This window comes from Panthera leo, chromosome A3, assembly GCF_018350215.1.
Source record: "Panthera leo isolate Ple1 chromosome A3, P.leo_Ple1_pat1.1, whole genome shotgun sequence".
Lineage (NCBI taxonomy): Eukaryota > Metazoa > Chordata > Mammalia > Carnivora > Felidae > Panthera > Panthera leo.
The window spans coordinates 137,505,982-137,531,715 of record NC_056681.1 but is presented as its reverse complement, the minus strand read 5'-3'; the positions used below and the strand labels follow the sequence as shown (position 1 = coordinate 137,531,715).

General features: G+C 53.3%; 1 protein-coding gene and 1 non-coding gene across 5 annotated transcripts; both read left to right on the top strand.

The window, feature by feature from the left end:
• Positions 1-992: 992 nt before the first annotated feature.
• On the top strand, positions 993-25,345 carry ALLC (allantoicase). 4 transcript variants are annotated; one of them, XM_042933763.1, is made up of 13 exons: positions 993-1,102; positions 7,677-7,773; positions 10,231-10,325; positions 12,484-12,534; positions 13,992-14,079; positions 15,175-15,300; positions 16,371-16,450; positions 17,278-17,410; positions 20,205-20,360; positions 20,782-20,855; positions 21,839-21,947; positions 24,200-24,324; positions 24,999-25,345. In XM_042933763.1, the coding sequence occupies exons 3-13, from the start codon at positions 10,236-10,238 to the stop codon at positions 25,203-25,205; spliced, it is 1,239 nt and encodes a 412-aa protein (XP_042789697.1). In that variant the 5' UTR covers positions 993-1,102; positions 7,677-7,773; positions 10,231-10,235; the 3' UTR covers positions 25,206-25,345. The 4 variants fall into 4 exon arrangements, with proteins under 4 accessions (XP_042789697.1, XP_042789696.1, XP_042789698.1 ...); XM_042933762.1 differs by lacking the exon at positions 7,677-7,773; XM_042933764.1 differs by lacking the exon at positions 7,677-7,773 and having other exon boundaries at positions 993-1,108.
• Positions 9,718-9,802, top strand: TRNAR-UCG. The gene has a single exon. It is a non-coding gene; the product is annotated as a tRNA-Arg (tRNA).
• Positions 25,346-25,734: the final 389 nt, after the last annotated feature.

Sequence of the window (25,734 nt, the reverse complement as noted above, 5' to 3'; positions counted from 1 at the left end):
GCTGTTCTCTGTGCCGGGGCCTAGACTCCGGTCATGGGTAAAGGGATTATCCGGACAGGGTCCCAGGGTCACATCTGTGAATTTGATGCACCATCTGCTACGTACAGAGGGACAGGATGTGGCCCGTGTTCTTAAGAATCGCCTCTAGAAGGGTAGACAGACGTGTCAGCATGGACCTGAGGACGTGGGCACCGGGGAGAGGCCGGGAGCTTCCCGGAGGTTCCATCAGGGAGAGCTGGGGGGCAGGAGGGCAGAAGGGCAGGCCAAGCCTGGTGAAGAAAACCAAGGACCGTGACAGACTCCCACACCGCACTACCCGCCCCCCCGGGCCTCCCAGGCCACCTGATTGGGACCCCCCTCCCCGGACGCTCTGAGCTGCTCCTGCTCCCGTTCCCTGGCTCAGGACTCAGGTGGCCTTGGATAGATCTTCTTCCTCAGGAGCTCAGTTTCCGCACCTGTGAGGCAGGACCCGCCTGCTGTCCAGGGTGGCGTGGCCACGAGGGCCAGCCGCCATGTACCTGTGCTGTTCCCGCCTCATGGAGACCTCTTCCTCCAGACCATGGGCTCCAGGGCAGGGACCTGAGTCTGCCGCCGGCCACCAGGGGCAGCACCGCTTATCAAGGTCCACGAGGTCACATGAAAACTCCGGGGGCGCCTGCATTTTCCTGGGGCCGAGAGACCTTCCCCTCTGACGAAGCCCCCAAAGGCTGTCATCTCCAGAAGCATTGCCGGGTGTGCAGAGTACATGCATTTGCAGGAACCTTCTAGAGACAAGACTGAGTGATAGCTGGCCAGGCCAGGAGCGGGAGGCCACTCACTAGGCTCGGTGGGGGTGGGTGTTTGTGGGAGGGACCGGGATGTGGGTCTCCAGCAAGGCTCCGTGAGACTCCTTGGCTTCTCCAGGAAGACTGCTCCACCTCCCAGCCGCCTCCCCCCGTTGCCCTTGTGACATCACACAAGCTCGGCCAACCTCCAGAAAGTTCCGTCTTGCTAGGTGAGGGCCCTATAATTCTCTCCTGCGGGCACCAGACCACCACGGGACCTGGGCTGGCTTGTGGGGAGCAAGAAATCCAGCCCTAAACACTGGACCTCGGATTCCGAGGTGAGGGTAGGGTCCCCTTTGTACATAACTTCCCATTTTAACGCTGTCCTTGCCACGGTTCGGGGGACGAATGGCACCATGGGCATCTGCCAGCTGGAAGTAAGGGCGGGGGCGGGTCCCCAAACCCTGTGGACCCGGGGCCGGGCGTGGGGCTGGCCAGACACCAGGTGGTGTTTCCAGTGAGGTGCCAGGCTGGACCCTGCTCCCCTGCTGTTCGTCCTCTCCCCACCTCACATTTAAAAAAATTTTATTGGGGCTCCTGGTGGGGGAGGTCAGCCAGTTAAGCATCTGACTCTCGATCTAGGCTCAAGTCAAGATCTCATGGTTCATGGGTTTGAGCCCTGTGTCAGGCTCTGTGCTGACCGGGCAGAGCCTGCTTGGGATTTTCTCTGTCTCTTTCTCTCTCTGCCCCTCCCCTCCTCCTCTCTCTCTTTCTCTCTCAAAATAAATAAATAAACTTAAACAAATTTTATTTATTTATTTTAAGTCCAGTGTAGTCAACATACAGTGTAATATTAGTTTCGGGTGTACGATATCGTGATTCGTCACCTGCAGACGACACCCAGGGCTCATCACAAGTGCCCTCCTCAATGGCCATCTCCCGCCTAGCCCACCCCCCGCCCAGCTCCCTTCTGGTAACCATCAGTTTGTCCTCCGTAGGTAAGAGTCTGTCTTGTGGTTCCTCTCCCTCTCTCTCTCTTTGCCTTTACTCATTTGTTTCTTAAATTCCACGTATAAGTGAAGTCATATGGTTTTTAACTTTCTCCGACTGTCTTCACTTAGCATTACACTCTGGCTCCATCCGTGTTGTTGCAAGTGGGGAGATTTCGTTCTTTCTCACGGCCGAGTGATATTCCACTGTGTGTGTATAGGTGTGTGTGTGTGTGTGTGTGTGTGTGCATCAGTCCATGGACACCTGGGCTGTTTCCCTATCTTGGCTGTTGAAAATAACGCCGCTATGAACATCGGGGTGCCCGTGCCCCTTTGAATTAAGTGCTTCTGTACCCCTGGGCAAATTCCCGGTAGCGTGATTGCCGCCTCGTGGGGCGGCATTCTTGTCTGTGGTGGGAGACTTTTCACGCCATGGGCTCCGAGACTGTGGGGGGAACAGACACCAGTCGTGCGGCTCCGGGGGAGACAGTGAAGACTTCACTGTTTTCTTGATGGGTAATGGACGGGTGGGGCTGTGCTCTGACACAGGGGCAGGGGCGGCCTCCCTGGAAACGCGTCCCCTCCCTTGCGTGACCGTGTGACCCTGCCTCTCGGGGCTTCTCTGCGGCGGGTACAATCGTGTGTCACTCTCCGGCTGGCGTCAGGAAGGCACGAGGACAGGAGTGGAGATTCAGGGCTGAGGCTTGCAGACCTCCTTTCTCTTCCTTGTGCCCGTCTCACGTGGTGACGCTTACTTGATGGAAAGCGTGGCGGGAAGCCGCCCAGAGCCAGACCCAGACTTTCCCCGGAGGCCCCAGCTTGCACTGGGCTACGTTAGTTGAAGCCGACCTGGCTGGACCCGCCGAGAGGCCGGCACAGCCTGAGCGCGGTCAGCAGGGCATCTGGGGGGCTGAGGGCCGGGCGCCCCCAGACACACAGGCCAGCCTGGGGTCCCCAGCGGTGCCAGCGAACGTCCTGTGTGCGCCCCCGCGAGTCCCTTATAACGGGCACCGGCGATGTGGCCACAGCCTCTGGCCCCCGGGACCCGAGGGGCCCACGGTCGCAGGGGCCGGCAAAGCTTGGTTTTGCACTGTTGCTGGCGCTTTCCTGGCATTGCTGAGAGGTTGCTAGAGAGTTCTAAGATCATTCCTGAACATTGGCCTTATGCTTAACTAAGGTCATTAACGAGAACGGACACGGTGGTGCCCTCCTGCAACGTGCACTGATGGCCAGATCCTGCCCCAGCAATAGAAGTCTCTCTCCTGTGCTACCAGGCCCACCTGGCTTCCGAGCGCCTAAAATACGGCGAGTGTGACCACGAAACCCACTTTTCTATTGCATCGGATTCAACTTACATACCCATGTGGCAAGTGCTAGCATCTTCGGGCTCGGCCACCGTCACGCCCTTTGGGCGCTCAGTACCTCACGGAGAGTCTCTGCTCTTTGCAGACCTGACTTCTTTGTGGAAAGTGGTGGAAAGGGGTGGGAGTGGCAGCAGAGGAATTGGGGCTGAATTTTACCTGCGTCCCCCCCACCCCCGGCTGTTTCCGTTAAATTGCACCGGGAGAGTCATGCTCCTCTCGGATTTGTCTCTGGTGACGCCTCTGGTATTTTACAAGGTCTGTTTGTTTCTCTTTTATCGCGGTGAAGCACCTTCTGACCCGCTGCAGTGGCAGGGGCTTGGCCAAGATGGAGCCTTAGCAGGAGAATGATGAAGTGACTGTGTCCCGGGAGCCGCCGTGAGGGTCCCTTCACGGCGCCCCGTCTCCCGTGGGGCTCACAGGCTAGGGGTCGGCCAGGGGCGGGGGGCTGAGGACGAAGCTCGCGGAGAAATCTCTGCCCCAAAGCGATTCACTTCTGCCAATTCCAACAGATGTGTCCAAGCACTAGGTTTCATTTGGAAAGACGAACATCGGCCTCGAGGCCTGGCTTCGCGGTGCTTTTCAGGGAATACACGCGCGTTTCAAGGAGCTTGGGGAAAGCGTGTTCATCCGGTTTGAGGAACGGGCTGGGTTATGTCACCCCGACTGCCACCTGCACCGCGGAGGCCGGGGCAGGAAACGTCCCGCCTGCTTTACAGCGTCAGCCCCAGAGGGCACCGCGACCCTGACTGACGTTTTCTGAAGACGAGCTTCCCATTTATTGATTTGCTAAATGGAAACATTCACTTCCAGAAGGGAGCAGTCTTTTTAAAATTTTTATTTATTATCATTATTTTTTTAAATGTGAAATTTATTGTCAAATAGGTTTCCATACAACACCCAGTGCTCATCCGAACAGGTGCCCTCCTTAATGCCCCTCACCCCCCCCCTCCTGCCCCCCCCCCCCCAACCCTCAGTTTGTTCTCAGTTTTTAATAAGAGTCTCTTATGTTTTGGCTCCCTCCCTCCCTCTCTAACCTTTTTTTTTTTCCCTTCCCCTCCCCCATGGTCTTCTGTTAAGTTTCTCAGGATGCACATAAGAGTGAAAACATACGGTGTCTTCCTTCTCTGACTGACTTATTTCACTTAGCACAACACTCTCCGGTTCCATCCACGTTGCTAGAGCATTCTTTTTTTAAAAGGAAGAGCAGAAGTGGCTTGTTGTCTGATGGAGGGTGGAGCCTAAAAACCGGATGGCTTGAGACTGGTCCCTGGGAGAAGCGTGTCAGACGCCTCCCTGGCTTGTTCTCCCTCCCGTGCACCTGCAGCACGCACTGCCTGGTGGAGGTGATGGGGGGCGCACGGAAGAGAAAGATGAAAGACGGCGAGGGTGGCCAGAGCTTCCCCCTCCCACTGCTCTCCGGCCAGCGGGGAGGCCGGACCACAGGACCCCGCCCCACGTTGCCGTGACACCTTGCTTTTTCCACCAAACCCGGTAGCTGGGAGAAGGGGCGTTAAATCGGTGGCTTTGGCAAACTGGCGCATAGGGAGCTCACTGCAACCGCCCGGGAAAAAAATCGGGCCTTTCCAAAAGAACGACCGGGTAAATCAAATGTTTTGTGATTAAGACGATGAAATATCCAGCAAGGCTTTGCGGTGTGCCCGTGACTGGCCTGGCCCTGGGTCACCTTGTCCAGGATACAGGTCGGTCACTAAGCTGTTGCTGTGGGGGGAAAGCCTGCAGCGACCCGCAGGCTTGGCCAGGCCCCCGTCTTGGCACCTGTCGGGCTGGCCCTGAGTTCCTGAGCCCACGTGCTGCCTGCTGGAGAGGCCGCGGAGCCCGAGCTGGGACACGGCAGACCGCCAGTGTCTCGGCCTTGATGGGTTGACCTGGCAGGAGAGCTCTGCGCAGAAGCCCTGTGAGAAGCCTGCGCAGAGGGCGCGTGTCTGTCCTGTGGTGCAGTGTCCGTGGTAGTGTTAGGCTACACGGCGGTGGAGGGCTGGGCCCTTGCGCCCTCGTTGCTCAGTGCTTTCCCCGCACAGGTGAATAAAACTCCCTGGGACGGAAGGTGCTGCGTGTCCTCTGTCCAACACGGAAGCCACGTGTGGTTCCTGAGCACCGACATGTGGCTAGTGGCAGGGAAAACTACATTCTTAATTTTATTTAATTTCGATTAAACTTCCACGTGTTAAATAGCCACGCATGGCCTGTGGCTTCTTGGTTGGACAGCGTAGGTGCAGACGAATGCCGACCTCTACTTCCGTGGCCCCCGTGGCCCGTCCCGCCCGCACGCCTGGCACGTGCTGTCTCCCTCGTCTCTTCTTCTCCTCAAGTCCCAACTCAGGCGTCCGCTCCGGCAGGGAGCTCCGGAGCCCCGGAGGTCGCGCTACAAGTCCACCACTGCCACCTGGATCACCACCGCCGGCCGTGTCTGTGACCTGCCCTCCGCGGGAGCCCGCCGCGGCCCGGTGCCGTCACAGACCGGTCGACCCGCATGCCACGCGCGTGCGCCCGGGGCTCTCGCGTGTCAGTCTCGTCTGGGCGGATCCGGGTCGGAAATGTGGTTCGCGTTCCGGCTGCGTGGTTTATACAGGCTACTTGAGCTCCCAAAGGTGCATTCCCTTCGTTTGTAAGATGTGAATAATATAAAATCGCGGAGTTGTTGTGGATCAAACAGATAAAATATGTGGACTGTGCGTGACGTTATTGCAAACTCACGATCAGCGTTAGCAGTTTTCCTCTGCACCTTTTCATCCTCAGGAAGATTTTAGTTCAGTGAGGGAACCAGTATTTTATCTATTATATATGTTTTTTTTTTGAGAGAGAGTGAGTGCATACGTGAGTGGGGGAAGAGCAGAGAGAGAGAGGGAGACACAGGATCAGAAGCGGGCTCCAGGCTCTGAGCTGTCAGCACAGAGCCCGACTCGGGGCTCGAACTCATGAACCGCGAGATCATGACCTGAGCTGAAGTTGGATGCTCAACCGACTGAGCCACCCAGGCGCCCCTAAACTTCTCTAAGTTTTTTTAAATGTTTATTCATTTTTGAGAGAGAGAGAGAGAGAGAGAGAGAGAGACAGAGCATGAGCAGGGGAGGGGCGGAGAGAGGGGGAGACACAGAATCCAAAGCTCCAGGCTCTGAGCTGGCAGCACAGAGCCCGACGCGGGGCTCGAACCCACAAACTGTGAGATCATGACCTGAGCCGAAGTCGGAGGCTTAACTGACTGAGCCACCCAGGTGCCCCTAAACTTCTCTACGTTTTTTTAATGTTTATTCATTTTTGAGAAAGAGAGAGACAGAGACAGAGCATGAGCATGAGCATGAGCAGGGGAGGGGCGGAGAGAGGGGGAGACACAGAATCCAAAGCTCCAGGCTCCGAGCTGTCAGCACAGAGCCCGACTCGGGGCTCGAACTCGTGAACCGCAAGATCATGACCTGAGCTGAAGTCGGACGCTCAACCGACTGAGCCACCCAGGCGCCCCTAAACTTCTCTAAGTTTTTTTTAAATGTTTATTCATTTTTGAGAGAGAGAGAGAGAGAGAGAGAGAGCGAGCATGAGCAGGGGAGGGGCGGAGAGAGGGGGAGACACAGAATCCGAAGCTCCAGGCTCCGAGCTGGCAGCACAGAGCCCGACGCGGGGCTCGAACCCACAAACTGTGAGATCATGACCTGAGCCGAAGTCGGACGCTCAACCGACTGAGCCACCCAAGTGCCCCATGGGAACTAGTGTTCTCAAACAGAAAATGAGTTAGAAAACATTATTCACCCACCCGTTTAATGGACAAATAATTACTGTGCAGCCTGTGTGTAGCAGGCAGGGTTCCAAGCCCTGGGGAAACACCAGTGGACCCAACAGATTATTGTCCTCGTGGAGCACACGTCTAGTTGGGAAAGACAGATGATAATAAACCAGCAGGTCACACCGTGTGTCCGCCTGTCACTGTACTGGGGGTCAGAGCGGGCCTTCCTGAGCAGGTGATGGCGGAGCACGGGCTTGAAGGGAGGGGAGGGCGTGTGCCACACAGAAGGGGGGAAGAGCCTCCCAGCAGAGCCACGGAGGTGGGACATGCCCGTGGCACTGGTGGGGGGGGGGTCGGGGAGGCGTAGGGGGCCCTGGATGGGCTGGTGGGGGAGGGCCCCGTGGACCTCGGAGGGACACCAGCTCCTCCTCTGAGTGACAGGGAAACCACACAGGGTCTTAACTTTTGACTGTGCTTAGCAAAAGGTTGGTCTGGTGTCTCGCTGAGGACAGACGGCTGCAGAGAGGGAAGGACGGACACAGGGAGGGCCCCTGGGGGTGTTTTCATGACGCAGGAGAGAGACGACGATGCCTCCCCCCACTTTGTCTCTCTTCGTGCGTGTGGACAGTGCGTGTAAGACGTATAATTTTACCGTGAACGATTTCATCGTGTACAGAAGCAGTTGATCTTTGGACCCCTCACGTACCCGTCACCACTGACACGGTTATCGAGTCCTGGGCAGACTGTTTCATCCACGTGTTGAAGTACTTCCTCTCCTTCTCGGATAATTTGGAAGGAAATCCCATACGTCATATCATTTCAGGGTTCTGAATCCAACTTCAGACTGGATTTGAGGTGTAAGGGGAAGAGGAGACAAATGAAAGGTGACCCTGAGGCTGTTTGGGCGGCTTGAGGACGACGTGAGTCCGGCGGGGGAGGGGAGCCCGAGTCGGGGAGGACCTTGCACGTGGGGCACGCATCCCGGGGGACAGCTGGGGTTGGCAGGTGGAAATCCAGGAAGGCGATGTGTATTTGGGGACAACCAGCATGCGGGTGACGTTAGGGGCCCGGGGACCGTGTGGGGCCACCGGGGTGAGAGGACACAGCAGAGACAGGGACCCTCCAGCATGAAGAGCTTGGGGGGGAACTGCCTGTTCTTTGAGTTATTACAAGATCATCACAGACAGTGTTCCAATTCACATTCCTGACAGCAGATGGTGGGTGTCTGTTTGTTACAAAAAAGTGTCCATTTCATGAGGAAAAATGTCATATTATGAGGAATCACGTTCTTGTGATTTCAAGGAGAGCTGACTTCTCATGTGCATTGACCATTTGTGTTTCTTCCATTGTGAATAATTCTTTCTTTAAATGTTTGTTTATTTTTGAGAGAGAGAACCAGCAGGGGAGGGGCCGAGAGAGAAAGGGGGGCACAGAATCTGAAGCAGGATCCAGGCTCTGAGCAGACACCAGCGAGCCTGTCGTGGGGTTTAAACTCACAGACTGTGAGATCGTGACCTGAGCCGAAGTCAGATGCTCAACCGACTGAGCCACCCAGGTGCCCCCTTATTGTGAATAATTCTTTTTTTTTATTATCTTGTTTTATTTTTTATTTTTTAAAATTTACATCCAAGTTAGCATCTAGTGCAACAATGATTTCAGGAGTAGATTCCTTAGTGCCCCTCCCCCGTTTAGCCCACCCCCCGCCCCACAACCCCTCCTGCAACCTTCAGTTTGTTCTCCATATTTATGAGTGTCTTCTGTTTTGTCCCCCTCCCTGTTTTTGTATTATTTTTGCTTCCCTTCCCTTCTGTTCATTTGTTTTGTATCTTAAATTCCTCATATGAGTGAAATCGTATACTTATCTTTCTCCAACTAATTTCACTTAGCACAATACCCTCCAGTTCCATCCACGTAGTTGCAAATGGCAAGAATTTCCTTCTTTTTGATTGCCGAGTAATGCTCCATTGTATCTATAGACCACATCTTCTTTATCCGTTCATCCATCGATGGACATTTGGGCTCTTTCCATACTTTGGCTACTGTTGATACGGCTGCTATAATCACGGGGGTGCGTGTGTCCCTTCGAAACAGCACACCTGTATCCCGTGGATAAATGCCTAGTAGTGCAATTGCTGGGTCATAGGGTGGTTCTATTTTTAGTTTTTTGAGGAACCTCCGTACCGTTTTCCCGAGTGGCTGCACCAGCTTGCGTTCCCATCAACAATGCAAAAGAGATCCTCTTTCTCTGCATCCTGGCCAACCTCTGTTGTGCCTGAGTTGTTAATGTGGGCCATTCTGACAGGTGTGAGGTGGTGTCTCATTGTGGTTTTGATTTGTGTGAATAATTCTTAATGAGATGTTTTTTGTGTAGTTTTCTCTTTTCACCACGAGGGGTAGGAAAAAAGGTAGGAACGAAGGTCATCTGTTGGCTTAGGAGTGGGGCGACCTCTAGGCCGGCCCCGAGTCCCCCGGCCTCCTTCCATGCCTCCCCCCCTTCTCCAAATCTCTGCTTTCTCAACTTCAAAATAAGGGTGCGGCGGGGCGTGGGGGGCTGGGTTAAGTTACGCCAGCCCCACTGGTGATACCACAAACGGTCCTGGATGCTCCTGGATGGAGCCGTCTCCGTGCTGTGGTCTCGGGTGGTTCCAGAGCATTGCTCTGCATGGGTGTCTGGGGCATCCGTCTCCCCCATGGGGGAGTCCGTGTGGGCAGGGCATGCATTCTCCTGTGTACCCCATTTCTAGCCAGGGCCTGCCAGCTGGTTGCTCAAGAAGTGTTTTTTGAATGGATCTAAACACTATTAAAAGCAAATTATTCCTTTCTAAACTAGAAAAATTTTCCCCTTTAAAAAATAAAAAAGGGGCGCCTGGGTGGCTCAGTCGGTTGAGCGTCTGACTTCGGCTCAGGTCACGATCTCGCGGTCCGTGGGTTCGAGCCCCGCGTCGGGCTCTGTGCTGACGGCTCGGAGCCTGGAACCTGCTTCCGATTCTGTGTCTCCCTCTCTCTCTGCCCCTCCCCCGCTTGTCCTCTGTCTCTATCTTTCAAAAATAACTAAACGTTAGGAAAAAAGTTTAAAAAATGAAATAAAATTGCAGTCTGAGGCAGTGGGATTCGTGTATTTGGTGGAACTTTGTTCTTACGTAGTTCAGAGGGAGTGTGCTCTCATTCGGTCCCGGTTCAGTGTTTGTGCAAAGTCACAACCTGCAGTTGGGGACCCTGGAGCGCGTGGGCACCCGCCACGTCCACTGGACAATATGTGTGTTGTTTGAGTGTCTCAGACCTTGGTGTGGGGGACCCGGGTGAGGGCCTCGCTTGCTCACGCGGGTTCTGCTACCCTCTACGCCCGAGGCTGACCGAGCCTCCCTTCTCGTTGCTAGGAAGCATGGCCGACTCTCCCAGGGAGGGAAAACCGGCCAGGTCTCTGGACTTCACCCGGCTGGTTGACATGGCCTCTGAGTCCGTAGGAGGAGAGGTAAGTGGGGGTCTCACGGCAAGGAGAACACTGCAGGAACCTAGTTAGAGTGGCCAGAATCGGGCCGAAGGTCCAGCCCGTTACTGCAAAAGGCTTCCGAAGAATTTTTAAGAAACTGGGGACGATTCTAGCAAAGGCAGTATTGCTTTAAGCTTAGAACAAAAAGACATCCTGCACCTGTGACCAGTCCTCCGTCCCTCTGTGTGTTCTCACGGTGTCGATCAGTGGTCCTCAAATGTCAGTGTGGGGATTACCTGGAACCGGTGTTGACAAGCACAGGGCACTGCGATACCGGTAGAGTGCAGAGGCACTGAGCGCCAGCACCTCGCAGGTGCGTCGTCTGGTACAGACGGGGCCGAGGGGGGCGTCCTGCCCTCCAGAGGCTCCTGCTCCCCCAGGGAGACAGGTGCTGCGGGAGCCGGGGGCCGCGAGTGGGGCGGGAGGTGCCGGGAAAGGCTGTGCGGCCCCTGTCTGCACAGGGGGTCTTCAAGCGGGAGAGGGAGCCGGCGAGGAAAAGGGGCGAGGGGCCGCTTCGGTCAGGACGCCGGGGGAGGCAGCGAGGCGTGCCCCAGCTGGTTGAGTGTTTCTGGAAGTCATCAGGGACTTGCTGGGGGGCATGGGCCCGGGGAGGTCGGAGAGGCCCCGGGTGCCCCGTGAGGGTCTCTGCCGAGGCGCCAGCGACGGGCCTGGACGCGTTCCCGCGTGTCTGCTCCGCTCACCCGGGCTTGGCCCTTGCAGACTCTCAGCGGGCGGGTCGGCCCCGACACAGCCGCGATCCCCTACACTCTGCCTCCGCGACAGTCATCCGCAGCAGAACAGCGAGGTCTCCCCTGACCTGTAGGTTCTGGGCTGGGGTCCGAGGACGGTAGGGTCCTTAGAGGCGAATTATGCTCGGAGGCTGGGACTGACTTTGCCAACGATAGTTCAGCAACTAACAGCCTGCACGATAACGATTTCTAGACAACACGCCCAAACCCGAGACACTAACTACACTCGTGGTCCAGGCAACGGGGAGAGGAGATCAATGAAGTGTAGGGCTAGGCGAGGTGTCCTCTACAAGCTGGTTCTCCGTAGAGTCAGTCCTTCCAGCCCAGAGCTGGGGGCCGGCTGCCGGCCCGGGGCCCTCGTGGCTGCTGGAGGCGGCCCCGGGGCACGCAGGCAGGGCGGCTGCTCTGATGGCTGGCACCGCGGGGCTGTCACGCGGCTCGCACCGCCACCCACGAGGAGCGGCCTCGGCAGGGCAGGGGCAGGGGTCCCTTCTGCCGAGACCGTGGCCCGGGTCAACCAGTGCCGTCCGAGGAGCTCGGCCCCGGCAGCCGCGGTGTGTCGAGATCTCCGGGGAGCTACTCCCATCAGCAAAGTGGAGCCTTGCCCAGAGCGGACCCTCCGCGTAGACCCCACAGAGTCCCGGTAGTGGGAGTTTCAGTGTCCCTTCCGCGAAGCCGCTGTGCCCGTCAATGCTCGAGCTGCCGAGCCCTCGCGACAGGTGCCGGTGACAGCGTCCTGACACGGCTTCCTCCACGTAGACAAATGCCCCCTGATGAACACACCTCACTTCAGCCACAGACGAGTGGCCTTGCAAACGTCACCGGCTAATTCCCGACACCAGTGCCCGGGGTCCCCTCCCGACGGCGGCTGTCACGAGGGTCTGGCTTCGGTCGGTGGGGCCGCGGCCCGTTTTGTCCAGAAAAGTCCATTTACACCTGTTTTCTTGGGGTGATGAGTAGCAACCCCCTCCCTCTCACAAACGTCCTGCTTTGGTTGATGAATCACCAGGCCCCCCCTCCTGCAGGGCGTCCGACGGTGAGACAGCCGAACCACAGGCCTGGCCCAGGGTGGTGTTTTTGGGCCATCGCTCTGTGTGCGAGCGAGTCACAAAGCCCAGTGTCCTCCATTCGTGAAAAGGCGGGTTGGTGTAGTTTCTTCCTGACTGTAAGAAGTCAGCACGTCCCCATCCAGATGGCCAAGGGGTGCCGAGTACAGGCTGGAACGAGCTGAGGCAGGCCACGAAGTCTAGACGTGTCAAAAGCATAGCGGCTTAATTGCATAGCGTTCTTTCCCCCTGGCAATTCCACGTTTCTTTCTACCGCGTCTTGCAAAATGAAATAAAATCGTTTTTAACTTATGCCTCTTTTATCTTCTTTCTTTCTTTGTCTAGATTTTATTTGCAACGGATGATTTTTTTGCTCCTGCGGAAAACCTCATAAAGGTATTGTGAGTGGGCATCCCGCACCATAAAGGTATTGTGAGTGGGCATCCCGCACCATGAAGTGTTGGGGTAGAGCCATCTGTGCCGACACGGCCATTAGAATCTGCCCGGATGTTTGAGATGGGAGTCCTGGAGTGTGGACCAGTAACGGGCACGTTGGAACAGTAGAAACATGTAGAGATCCGCACCAGCTTGTGCTGAGACACATTGGAGACAGACGGGCATCGGACACAGGGGTGTGGGGGGGGCCGCATGGCTTTATGGGAAAATCACTGAGATCCTTGCATACTGTCCTCTGTCTCACGCAGAGCTCATAATCTGGGCCAGGAAGAAATCTGGCACACACGTTGAATTTTGGGGAAGTGTCTTACCTGCCTAATTATAAAAGTGTAGGACGTGCTTATGAACAAAACAAAAGAAAAAACAAACCTGAAAATATAGGGAAGAGAGGAACCTCGGCTGGAATCCTGCTACCTTGCTACGCCAGCCGTGGGGTGTGAGTTCTCGTGAGTGGGCAGCATGCTGTCCTCCACCGTGGTTACCGGCCATGTCGTCACCCTGGTGACAGGGCCCCTCTTTCCAGGCAGGACCCGGCCAGGTCTAGAGCATGTTAAAGTATGGCATTCCAAGGACATCTTACATACATTAACTTACTCCTCAGAGAAAATGACAATAGAATGAGGAACAGAGATGTTGATTTACTTGTTCTAGGTCACACAGCTGATAGATGTCAAAGCTCTTTTCATTTTACCATATGTCTGTCTATAGAAAACTTAAGTGCCTACACACTTTGACCTAGTTATTCCACGGGTTTATATTATTTGCAAAAGTAGGCAAAGATGTGTAGAAAATATTCATCCCAGTGTTGTTTGGAGGGGAAAGAGCCAATCCAACCGTCCATTGATGGGACCCATATATGAACTTCCATATCTGGGACACTGTGTAGCTACTAAAAGGAATAGGCTAGCTGTCTACACACGGAGCAGCTCCGAGGGCGGGGGTCCAAGGGTACAGCTGGGCCTCAGCATCCCGCCTACGCCTCACGCGCTTGGGCCGGATTCCTTGTTAAGCAGTCTTTTCTGGGTTGCCTGGGAGACGTACCCTTTCTGGCTCGCTCTTTCAGGATGCCGTAGGCTGCCTTGGGGGGGCTGCGCCGTTTGTGGGGCCACGGAATTCACTGCGACGGGGTTTCAGCTGTCGCTACCGCCAGTTAATTCTATGCATCGAGGGCCGCAGAGAAGCAGGATTTCTTTCTCTGGAGGTGTCGCAAAATGGGGCGGCCTCTCCTGATCTGGAACGGGTTACCCGAGTGCGAGGGTCGCGGCAGGCACCCCCACGCCTGCCGGGGATTCCCTCCGAGTCCCCGTTGGCGTGGGTCTCCTGTCCCTTGGGCGGACAAAACGGGCCAGGCCCTCGCAGGGATGGCAACCACCACCTTGTCTCCGTCTCTGCTTTAGAGTAAAAGCCCAAGCTTCAGAGAAGACGAATACACGGAGTTCGGGAAGTGGATGGATGGATGGGAGACCAGAAGGAAAAGGATTCCAGGTACTGAGACCGCTCCTTAACGCGGCGAAGCTTAAACGCGGGTGTTGGGAAGCCGGGGTGCGTTCTGGCAGCTCCGTCCCGGGTCCCCGGACCTCACGTGACCCTTCCGAACATCAGGCTCGGAGGGTTTAGGAAGGGGTCGTCTGTGCGCCATCAGGTGAAAAGGAGGATGTGCTGCTGGGACAGCGGGGGTGTTGGTGAGGCTGCGGGGGGCGGGGCGCACCTCCCGAGCGGGGTGGCAACGTCACAGGGTGGCGTGCGTGGGTGCGTTGCGTCTACACGGCTCTCTGAAGAGGGCGCTCTGGTCCCTCCTTGACTGCTGTGTAGACGGGCTCGCCCACGCAGCCCCCGTCCCGTCACCAGTGAGAAGGGCCGGCTTTTATTCGTTGCTCCTCACCAGGCTCAATGAAAATACACCTGTTAAAGCTGCAGACGCGCCTGTGAGAGCAAACTAAATCCGGCATTGTAACCGGGTTCTTATCCAGCTCAAAACTGGGTTCTTCAGCTGAGTCCACTGCTACAGAGGTTCTGGATATTTCCCAGGTACATTAGCAGCTGCTGATGAATCTGGGCATTTCCAGGCCGTGTCTACACGTGACCACAAGTAGCCAGGAAGTACTGGGTGACCTGTGGCTTGTAGACTTCTCGCGCTTTAGCAGCCACAGGGAGGGGGCAGCTGGGCCCTGTAGAGCCTGAGGCGACGGCGAGCAAGCGGTTTGCCGGAGGCCTAGCCGTGCGTCAAGCACCTGCCGAGCGGGGCGGGCTGTTCTCTACCCCGGACGCAGTCACATTTGAGTTTTGGAAGCTGATCTCGTCCCTGATTCGCAGTCGAAGAAGCGAGGCTCGCAGGGGCCGGTTTTCACTTTGGAGCCAGAATCGGGTCTCCCTGGATCCAAGGCCCGTGGCTGGGGCGGAGGGCTGTCGCGGGGGCACGGGGCGTGCGTGGCCGCGCCGAGGGCATCTTCACGTCCCAGCCGAGAGTGACCCTGCGTGCCCTTTTCTGGGATGGGAGGGGGTGTCGCTGAGTCTTTTCTTCATCTCGGTCCTGTCTGCCGAGTTACGCCTGACGGGGATGCCCTCGCTTCCCTCCCGTAGGTCACGACTGGTGCATCATCAAGCTGGGGATACAAGGGATTATCCGGGGCTTCGATGTGGACATTTCCTACTTCATGGGAGATTACGCTCCTCGGATATCAATCCAAGCAGCAAACTTGGAAGGAGGTGCCTTGGGAACCGTTCCCCTGGCCTGCCCCCCCTCCCGCAGCACCCCCGCCCCGTGCAGTTTCCGCCCAGACAGGTTCAGCAACGTGTCTCAGGCCACATTAGTGCCACAGGCTTTAGAACTTGGGTTCCCAGTACAGTGTTCTGTGGTTTCTGAGTTTTAGCTTGGCCACGTGTAGACTTCATTGTTCCCACGCTCTTGGGGCCTCACCGGGGCGAGCAGGGTGCAGGGGAGGGCAGCATGTGGGCTGCTGGACAGTGTGGAGCCAGGCGTGGGCCGGCTGTGGGGTGGTGGCCGTCCCTGTGGGCACAAGAGTGCGGCAGCCATGGAGTTGTCAGGAAGGGGTTCTTTGTGGCTCGTGGGACAAAGCATAAGTCAGACCCCTGCTTTCGCTCCTTCGACGGTACCGTCTGATGTTGGTCCCAGCATTACTGTTTTTAGAAGCAAGGACCATGATGTGTGTGTACGTACACGTGTTTGGGGAAGATAAATCACGCCGGTTGGCAGATTTACGCTGAAAGCACTGTGTCCACAGCCCAGTATGAGGCTCTACGGAAGGGGACGGGCCCTGCTCCTGACACTGGGGGCACCTGAGAACGTAGGTGAGGACAGGACAGGTGCTGCTGCAGAGGCAGGAAATGCCTGATGCCAAAAAGGAGGATTCCTCCGATTCGGATCGCCCAAGTGTCAATTCCAAGGATGCCGTGGGGGACGACGGTCTTCTTCTGGCCTTGACGTTGCAATTTTCCAGAACCTCCATTGATCCGACTCCTGAAAACTCGAGTCGTGTGATAGATTTGCTGCAGCTAGACTCACCCTGGAGATGGTGTTGTATTTTGACGAGCAAAAGTACTACCAAATGTACTGCAGCACCTTCTGGAATTACTCAGTATTTCAAATGTCGAGGAACTTCAGCAAATCTATTACTTTGGTCATCTGATACTTTGACTTAAGGAAGCTTCTCTCTGGGGTGATTTGGCGGAATAAAAATGAGCAGACCGCCCACTAGGAGTATATTGTCTTTGATTCCGAACGCGAACCGTAACCGCGTTGGTCCCTCTGCCTCCAGATAAAGCACCAGAAATGCCACAGAGAGGAGTCAGGACAGGGGCCGCGGCCACCCCGGCGGAGTTTGAGGCTGTTGCTAAGGTGCGTCTGCTAACAGGGTCGGCGGCTTGTCGCGGTGGCCAGGGCACAGGCCTGGCCACGAGGGTGCTTCTTAGGGACACCCCACCCACTCACGCCTCTCCTCATCTACTTGTCCAGCGTCACAAGTGGTTTCTACAGCCCGAGTGAGGTCTAGCGATGTGTCCCAGGGGGTCTGCCCAGCCCTGCTACCTGCCAGGTGCTACCCCGATAAGATAAATACAGAAATCGGGAGTACGACTTTACGTACCTTTTACGCCTGCTGAGTCTGGTAAAGGAACCACGTGGACTTGTGCTTTTTTGTACATTCCTGTCTTTTAAAGCTTGTCCAGTCGTTAATTTATATTGTGTTTTACGAAAGTGTTGATCCATAACAGACTGGGAAATAAACAGTGAGAGGAACAACACACAGACCCTTCAGTCTGAGGAATGCTGGTCACGACGTTCAGGTCAACCCGTTCACCCCAGGTCTCAGGGTCCAAGGGAGCAGCCTGGTGTGCACTGATGTTCACGTCAACAATTGTGGTTTCTTCTAGAATCCTCAGAGGGAGTCCCAGATCTTGTCCCTTCTTCCCAACCCTCCCTGCCCGTTCCCCTGCTGCCATCGCCCGGTGCCTATTTCGATCTGGATGAAAAGCCCTCAGGGCTTTAGTCTGCTTATTAAACCTGGGACTTGATCTTTATTAGTATTTTTATTGAAGTATTTTACTAGGCAGCCATCATCAGGTTTTGTTCCAAAGTATCTCTATCCTGTAGGCCCCACACGAGCACCAGGGTGAGAGAATTTACTGTCCTTGGGGCCGCTGCTAACACTTTCTATTTATTGCTAGCTGGGGTCCAACGACTGGAATTACTTGGTTCCCATGACAGAGCTTAAACCAGGAAAGCCTGCTTCCAGCCACAATTATTTTCTTGTCGACTCCCAGCAGAGGTGGACTCACGTAAGACTCAACATTTTCCCGGGTAAGTATGATGTGGCCCCATCTGCCGTCTTGTGGCCTCTTGACTTGGTGTGGGCATGTTTCAGGGTGAAGGCACTTATCTCTCTAGCATTTTCGGGTTACAGGCGGCCCCTTTTTGTGCCCTAGGAAATTCTCGTCGCAGCCCAGCCATCCTTTGGTAGTAATTGAAAAAGCACCAGGTCAATTAGGAGGTGATGGGAGGGAGTTGTATCAGGTTAAATGTCTCCTAACACATTCTATTTCGCCAGGTGCACCAGCAGATGAGGCGGTGTGTGCAAAAGTCCCTCATTTTCTCTCACTTAACAACTTTGTTGTAATGTAATTAATTCACCGACTCGCAGTGCACCGTTCAGCGGTTTACGGTTTAGCCGGGTATATGGTTTCAAGTCTGCGGAAAAACACCGCATAGGTGCAACCATCACCACGCTCAATTTGAGAACACTACTCTCACCTCAAAAGGAAATCCTGTACCTTGCTATCAACCCTCACCTCCCTCGGCCCTCAGCAGCCACCAGTCTGCTTTCTGTCTGGACAGAGTTGACCATGCTGGACATTTCACATAAATGGTCTTTCGTGACTCGCCTCTTTCGCTTACCATGTTTTCAAGGCTCGTTATCGGGGGTACTTTACGTCTTTCCATGGAGGAACGATACTCCATTGTATGGATAAACCGTACTGTTTATATATTCATCTACTGATGGACATTTGGGTTGTTTCCACCCGTTGGCTATAAAAACGCTGCTATAAATATTCCCTTATGGGTTTTGTGTGGATATATGTTTTCATTTGGGTATACACGTAGGATTGGACTCGCTGGGTCATATGATAACTATGTTTCTATTTATGTTTTTTAAATAAAGTTTGAGAGAGCACATGCACGTGTGAGTGAGGGAGGGGCAGAGAGAAAGAGGGAGAGAGAGAATCCCGAGCAGGCGCCACACTGCCAGCACAGAGCCTGACGTGGGGCTCCGTCCCATGAACAGCGAGATCATGACCTGAGCCGAAATCAAGAGCCGGATGCTTAATGAGCCACCCAGACGCCCTGATAGCTACATTTTTAATTGTTGGAGGACCTCTCCCGTTGTTTTCCACCACGGTGGCACTATCTTACGTTGCCACCAACAGCGTGGGCGGGTTCCCGTTTCTCCACATCCTCACCAACACGTACTGTCATCTGCCTGTTTGATTGGAGCCATCTTAGAGGAGGTGCAGTGGGGTCTCCTTGTGGTTTTGACTTGCATTTCTCTAGGACCAATGAGGACGAGCATATTTCAGTTCTGTACTTGGCCATTTGTATGTGTTTATGTACAGATCATATACATACACACACACACACACACACACGCACACACACACACACACACATACCTACACGTTTTTTCGGAAAGATATCTTTTCAGATCTTTTGCCCATTCTTAAGTTGGTTTTTTGTCTTTTATTGTTGAATTGTAAGAGCTCTTTGTATTTCCTAGATACAAATCCTTTATCAGATTTACAAATATTTTCCCCGGGGTTCAAGTATAAAGGGGAAGGAAGCAGTGTTTTGTCCTGGAGTGGCAACAGGTTGCTTTAGATGAGTCACTGTCAGAGCGTGGAGTGGCATGCCTGATGTCCCTGATAGTTTTGATTAAAAGCGAGGCTGGGTATGAAGTCTGTAAAGAAGAATCTTATTTTTTAAAGACCTAAAATCAGCTTTACACTCAACAGCCAAGTGTGTTCTGTGCCGTCAGAGTGAATCCCGATGTTTGGTGAACCAGAGGGGAGGTTCCCCTAAGTTAGTTTCTGCTGAATGACCCCCTCTGGTATAATTTTTAGGGTTTTATGGCAACACAGTCTGGTTTTATTTATTGCAAATATCAAGACCGTTCTACTGAATTCTTTTCTGATCACTCACTTTCATCAAGGTTTTCGTGGAACAATATAAGGGCTTGGTTTCAGTAGAATAACGGGGAAAGCTGTTTATACAAAGCTTCCTCCCATCTTCCAGGAAGTACTATTCAGACACATAAAATATTCGTTTTCTCAGAATCCGAGAATGTGAGTTGATGTTGGCGGCTACTGTGTGCTCTGCAGACCTACTCTAGGCTGCTGTGGTTCTCAGAGCGATTTGGTTTTGTGAACATTGTCTTCCCTCTTCTCAATCAGTGTTTTTACAAAAATAGAAACGTAAGGCTCTTGTAGGAGTCTGTGTGGTATTTAGCAACGCTAATTTGTGGCCCCAAACATTATATCTCTGGTGGCTCTTCCAACAGCTCTTTGACCTTCCTGGAGTTATTAATCCAGTAAGAAATGTCAGCACCTGCTGTGTGCCAGGACCAGTACTAGATAGAGACAATAGAGAAGCAAACGAGATAGATCACTATTCGGGCTTTCGAAGATTTTATATTCTGGTTCTGAGATACTGATACCAGCAGGGGCTTAAACAAATACATGACAAGATCATTTCAGGCTGTGATTTGAGCTCTGGCAAAAATTCACAGGAGGCGATGATGACTCACCCAACCTGGAGAATCAGGCGGGGCTGGGCAGAGCTGGAGGGAGATAACTAGACGGTGACAGGAAGAGCATCTCTGACACCATGACACATAAGGTGACACCTAAGAACAACAAATGGCCTTTTGCAGAGCTGGGAAAGTAGTTCCAGTACAAGGGAATGGTGGGTGCAAAGGCCCTGGAGCAGTAGGGTTGGTGTATTTGAGAAACAGAGCAGGCAGGTGTGGAGAGCTTTGTCGTTTATGACCCACAAACAGCCCCCTCTCCAAGTGAGAAATGACCACGGCCTCTTTCCTTCTCAGACGGTGGGATTGCACGTCTTAGAGTGTATGGTTGTGGACAGAAGGACTGGACCGCAACTGATCCCAAGGAACCGTTTGACCTCGTAGCCATCGCTCACGGGGGCGCCTGTGTAGGATTCAGCAACGCACACTTTGGGCATCCAAACAATATGATAGGTGAGATGCTGCTGTGGGAGCTGGCCTGCATTTGGGGCATCTGGGCACCCGCACTAAGCACCCCAATATGGTATGAACCCGCACTAAGCACCCCAATAGGATATGAGCGACTTAGGAGGTGTCATCTTGAAGCACGGGGGTGGATGAGATCAACCATCCACACACAGGACTGGATGCCTTATGATGTGAAGTAAATCAGTTTTCCTTCCTAATTTTCCTTCCTAATTTTGGCTGAAAGGGAAGAGTAAAACTTACCCTATGGCTGCATGTGAATTTATCAAAACATTAAGTTGAATGGCAATAATTTATGTAGCAACGTTCAGGCACAAGGGATCTGTGGTTTCCTTACTCCCATGCATTCATTCTCACATTTAAGATAAAATCCTGTGACACTCCCATTAAATAATGTCATTTCTGGCAGGAGTCGGCAAGGCTAGGTCTATGGCTGATGGCTGGGAGACCGCAAGGAGGCCGGACAGGCCACCGGTGTTAGAGGTAAGAAGTTCAAAACGGCCACGATTCAGAGTCTCCTCTGTCTTGTTTTAAGTTTACATCAAGGAAGCGCTTCCTTCCGGAACCTCGTAGGCAGCATTCCGGAAGTACTTCTCGTCGTTTTCCGGATTGCCTACTGCTTCACGGTAACATCAGGGCAGGACCCAGAAGGCGCACACGCTGGCCGCGCCTGCTACTCCAACGAATGGTTGAAATGTCGCCGGTTCTGTAATAAAGGGTCTACAATTTAATGATATAAAACCCGGGGATAAATTCACTGGTTGACCTGGAGGCAAAAAACCCCACCAGTGTCATGGTTTTCGGTACCTACGTGTCCCTGGATGAGACCACCTATGTATATGAGTGTGTGACAGACAGGGGGCTCAGCTGTTCAGTTTGCCTAGTAACTAATGTGAGATAAGAAAGTCAAAACAAAAGCAAAACAAAACACCTTGCAATTTGTTAACCCCACTGAAAACTTCCCCGGACAACACCCCTCTCTTGGGTTAGCCTCCGTGTCAGCCAACGCTTCCAATGGGAAGCGGACGACTCCCGTTGCCAGAAACTAAGTTTGGAGGCAGATTACACAGTGGTATAGATTTGACCAAGAACGTATCTACTTTGAAAGGTCAAAATGAATTGATTAGAGTACCTAGGGGCTGGGTTGGATACAGACCCTTCTGTGTGTCTCCTTCTACACAGATTTACAGTCGACATAGAAAATCACATCAGAAATTTATAAAAATGTAGCAATTACCCAATAAGCTCCTGAGTCCACATGAGGCGTTTAAGGAATAATAGACAAGGGGGGCAATTAACACAGAAAGTAATTTACATACCGGGGCATAGGAGACGCTCTTCCATAGTAAGAAATAAAAGAAATGTCATCAGCACATGTCGACATTTTTCACTCGCTGTTTTCAGAATTCGTTTCCTGAGTGGCCTCAAGCTGGCTTCTTTTTATTCTTTTTCCTTTTGAATCCCAGAATGACGAGAACGGTAGTCTCCTTGTTCCGGGTTGTGAATGGGCAGTCTTCCGGCTGGCACATCCTGGCGTGATCACTCAAATTGAAATCGATACGACATATTTTAAAGGTGAATGTAGAACCATCAGGCAGCGCACAGGACCTGCGTGCTGGTAACAAAGATGATGTGGTCTGTGGGCGTGGGGCTCAGGACGGTGGGCTCGGCACTTGGCTTTTGCACTCTCCGGTGTGCAGTTTTGAGCAACTTCCTTTAGCTCTGCGGGCCCACTTCCCCCTTTATAAAATGTCAGAGTTGAGCTGGGTCACCCCCCGGCGTCATCCGAGATTCTGTGATGCTCTAAGACTCTTCACTATAGGGGTCCCGAATCTCATTTGGAAAGAGCCTGTGCAGTCGTTCCTGGTTAGTCCCATCCAGAAGAACTGGATGGGGGTGTATTCTCATGGCGGGGGGACTAGGGAGATTGGTTGGGGGGGCATTTCCTCTCCAGGCTGGGCTTGTAAGGCAGGGAGCTACACGTTTGCAAAAGTGTACTATCAGTAAAAACATATTCGGACAAGTGCCGCTGGCATTTGAAACCTACTTTCTTCTGAAATATATACCTGTGTCATTATATGGACACAGTTCAAGAGGGGTTATTAAACCTTTATAATTGTCGGGTGAAATTTCGATAAGCGCTGGACTGGATGTTTCCTGACTGCTTACTTGTCTCAGTAAGCGGTGGCAGTTTATATTCATCCCTCGGATGCCTGATGTTGAAATGTCTTGCGAATCATCGTGGCCTCACGCGATTACTGACGACTACACCAAGGCGCAGTATATGTTTAAGGCAAGGTTCTTCTTCAGTGGTAGTGGATTTAAGTTAATTATTTTAAGACACAGTATGGATGATTGTGACCTAATTTTGGAAGACTATTTTATTTATTTACGTAAAAAAATTTTTTAAAAAAATCTTTATTTATTTTTGAGAGAGAGAGAGAGAGACCCTGTGTGAGCAGGGGAGGAGCAGAGAGAGAGGGAGACACAGAATCCGAAGCAGGCTCCAGACTCTGAGCTGTGAGCACAGAGCCTAATGCGGGGCACGAACTCATGAACCGTGAGATCGTGATCTGAGCCGAAGTCGGATGCTGAACCGACTGAGCCCCCCGGGCGCCCCTGGAAGACTATTTCAGATCTGATTAGCAGGTCACTGCTTTCACTTTTCCACACAGCCGACGAACAGCTCATCTTGGGTCAGGGGAATGCAGCCCTGCTATTTTCTTGTGGTTCCTGGGTGCTTGTGTTTCCGGCGGTATCTTCAGTCCGTGGGTCTCTGCATGGATGATGTAAATCGCTTGCTAATTTTGTGAGCGATAGTTTAGTTAGAGCCCGGGGACGGCCAGTACATGCACGTAACCAGGGAGCCCAGGCTGCGCCGTCCTGAGTTTGCCGTCGGCCCTCTCGGTTCTGTCCATCACAGCACGAGCACAGTCGCGGCCCGAGGGGCGTGCCGACCCCAGCTGTGATCTCACGGACACGAAACCTAACAGATATGCATGTATGTGTGTAGATACTGAAGAAACAGAAACAGAAATAGCGGCTTTCGTGTCCTCCTCCCACATCTTTCGGGTTTCCATGTGCCCTCAGCAGCGTGCTTGCACCTTGCAGGTCAGCGTCTTAAGAGATGCGCCGCGGGGGGCATGGGAGCACTGAGTATTTTTTTCCTGTGATCAGAACCCCCTCCTCTGTTGATCTTAAAGTCTTAGGCACCCCTACAGCAGTTCTCCCCGCGAAGAGTGTGGACCCTTCCCCTGAGGTCTTCTAACCCCACTGGGCACGATTCTGAGGACATTCCAGAGAGGAGAGAGACTCAGGACCACGTGTGTTATCAGGCGAACGCGGAGCACGCCTGGAAGACGGCACGTGGGGTCGAGGCCAAGCCCTGGCTGGTTAACTTGGCTCGGTCTTTCTTTTTGTTTCTCGTGACGCAATGCGGTGCCGTAAGGAAAGTGTCTTCCAGCCTCCCGATAGTCTGGGATGAGCCACATAGCAGCGTGCAAGTAATTAACGCTCAATCAGGGATGCTCATCAGGTACCTTCCACTTCCCAAGTAAAATGCCGTACACGCAAATTCAAAGGTGCCGGCCCATTAACGCGCATCGAGCGGATTTTGATTCCTCTGAAAAATGAACTCCCGCATATTGCGTCAGGCAATCCACCTCCGTCACAGATGGGTACGTTCCTTCTCTCACATGCGTCCTGCCTTTGCTTTTCTTCAGAGAGAACGATTTGTCCTTTGCTGGGTCTTTGAGTTGATTAAAAAGTCAGCCAAACTGCCGAGGGCAAGCAGAGTGGAGGAAGTGACCCTGAATTTGTCCCGACAGGCAATTCGCCCGACAGCTGTAAGCTGGACGGCTGCATCCTGACGACTCAGGAGGAGGAAGACATGATCAAGCAGAAGTGGGAGCTTCCGGGCCATAAGTGGAAACCGCTGCTTCCCGTCACGAAGGTATGGCGCCCACGGGGACCCGGGAAGGCCGGACCCGCCGTCGGGGCCGCTTTGCTCAGATTTGCTTTCCAAACCTTCTGCTCAGACTAAATAGTAAGACGCACCGGCTTCTAAAAACCGTATCTGTGCATTTATGTAATAGAAAGACAGGCTCTAGTCTTTCATTCGTGTGCATTTCTAACAACCAAGTTTTGTTTTAAACCATCATGTACAAAGGACATGTATGTGTGGAAAATGTTTCTGCAGTGTATTGACTTTCTAGAAGGGGTGACTAATATATTTAAAGCTAAAGCTATAACAACGTGTCCTCTTGTGAGACGGACGCGGAGATGTTCCAGTAGAAGGACAGTCCTTTGTGGGTCAGAGTGGGGGGTGAGGGGTGCTCCCACATGGTAATGAGTGATGGCCTCTGGGAGGCACCAGTATGCCCACTTCTCACTTTCTTTTTCTTATCGGTGTATCCACTTAATTAACCACTGAGAACCACGAACATCATGGACCCGAGTGTTCATGTTAGCATTACCTGGGCTTTTGACCCCTGCTAGCCTTCCTCTGTGGTAAGCCGGCCTGTTATCAGTGAGTGACTGGCCTGGGTCACGGGCCCTGAGTCCACGCCGGCCGGTCTGGGCCTCACTCCGCGTTATCACAAGGACCGCTCGCCGCCTCTCTTTCAGCTGTCCGCCGACAAAAGTCACTTGTTCGACAGCCTGACCCTGGAGCTCCAGGACGTCATCACGCACGTGAGATTCACCATCGCCCCGGACGGGGGCGTGAGCCGCCTGCGCCTCAACGGCTTCCCCAGCTCCCTCTGCCTCCTGCGCCCCCGGGAGAAGCCCATGATGAGGTTCTCCGTGAAGGCAGGCTTCCGGGCCAACCTGTGACTCCGCGCGGCCGTGCGGTGGCCCCGTCGCACTCTTCTCTTGAAGGGTGTTTAACATCTGAAACTTAAGAGGTTTCTGGCAATTGATCTTTTTAAGATCAACGTAATTCCTGGTGATTTAATAAAGTGGTCACGCTCACACATCGGTGCGTGTATCTACCGTCGCTGTGGAGCGTTTGGTCGTGTGAAAATTGTCTGTGGTCGTGAAAGATAGGTGGTGTCTTAAAGATCACTTTTTTAAAAAAACACTACAAGATATTGATATTTACAGAATTGAATCCTGTACATTCTGCATGTAGATTCGGCAAGTGATACTTGTAGCTTTTTGTCTTTAAAAGTTTAAGCCCATCAAAACCACTGGAAAAACATATTTCTGGAACCATTCATCTTCTCAGCTCAAGAGGATGGGCCCGTTGTTACCCAGAATAAGGAATGACGTTCACAAGGACACACACCCCCTTGAATTGTTCTTCCCCGGTGAAGGTGCGTTCCGGATGCTAAACCTTCGGGACACCGTATGCTAGCCGTGC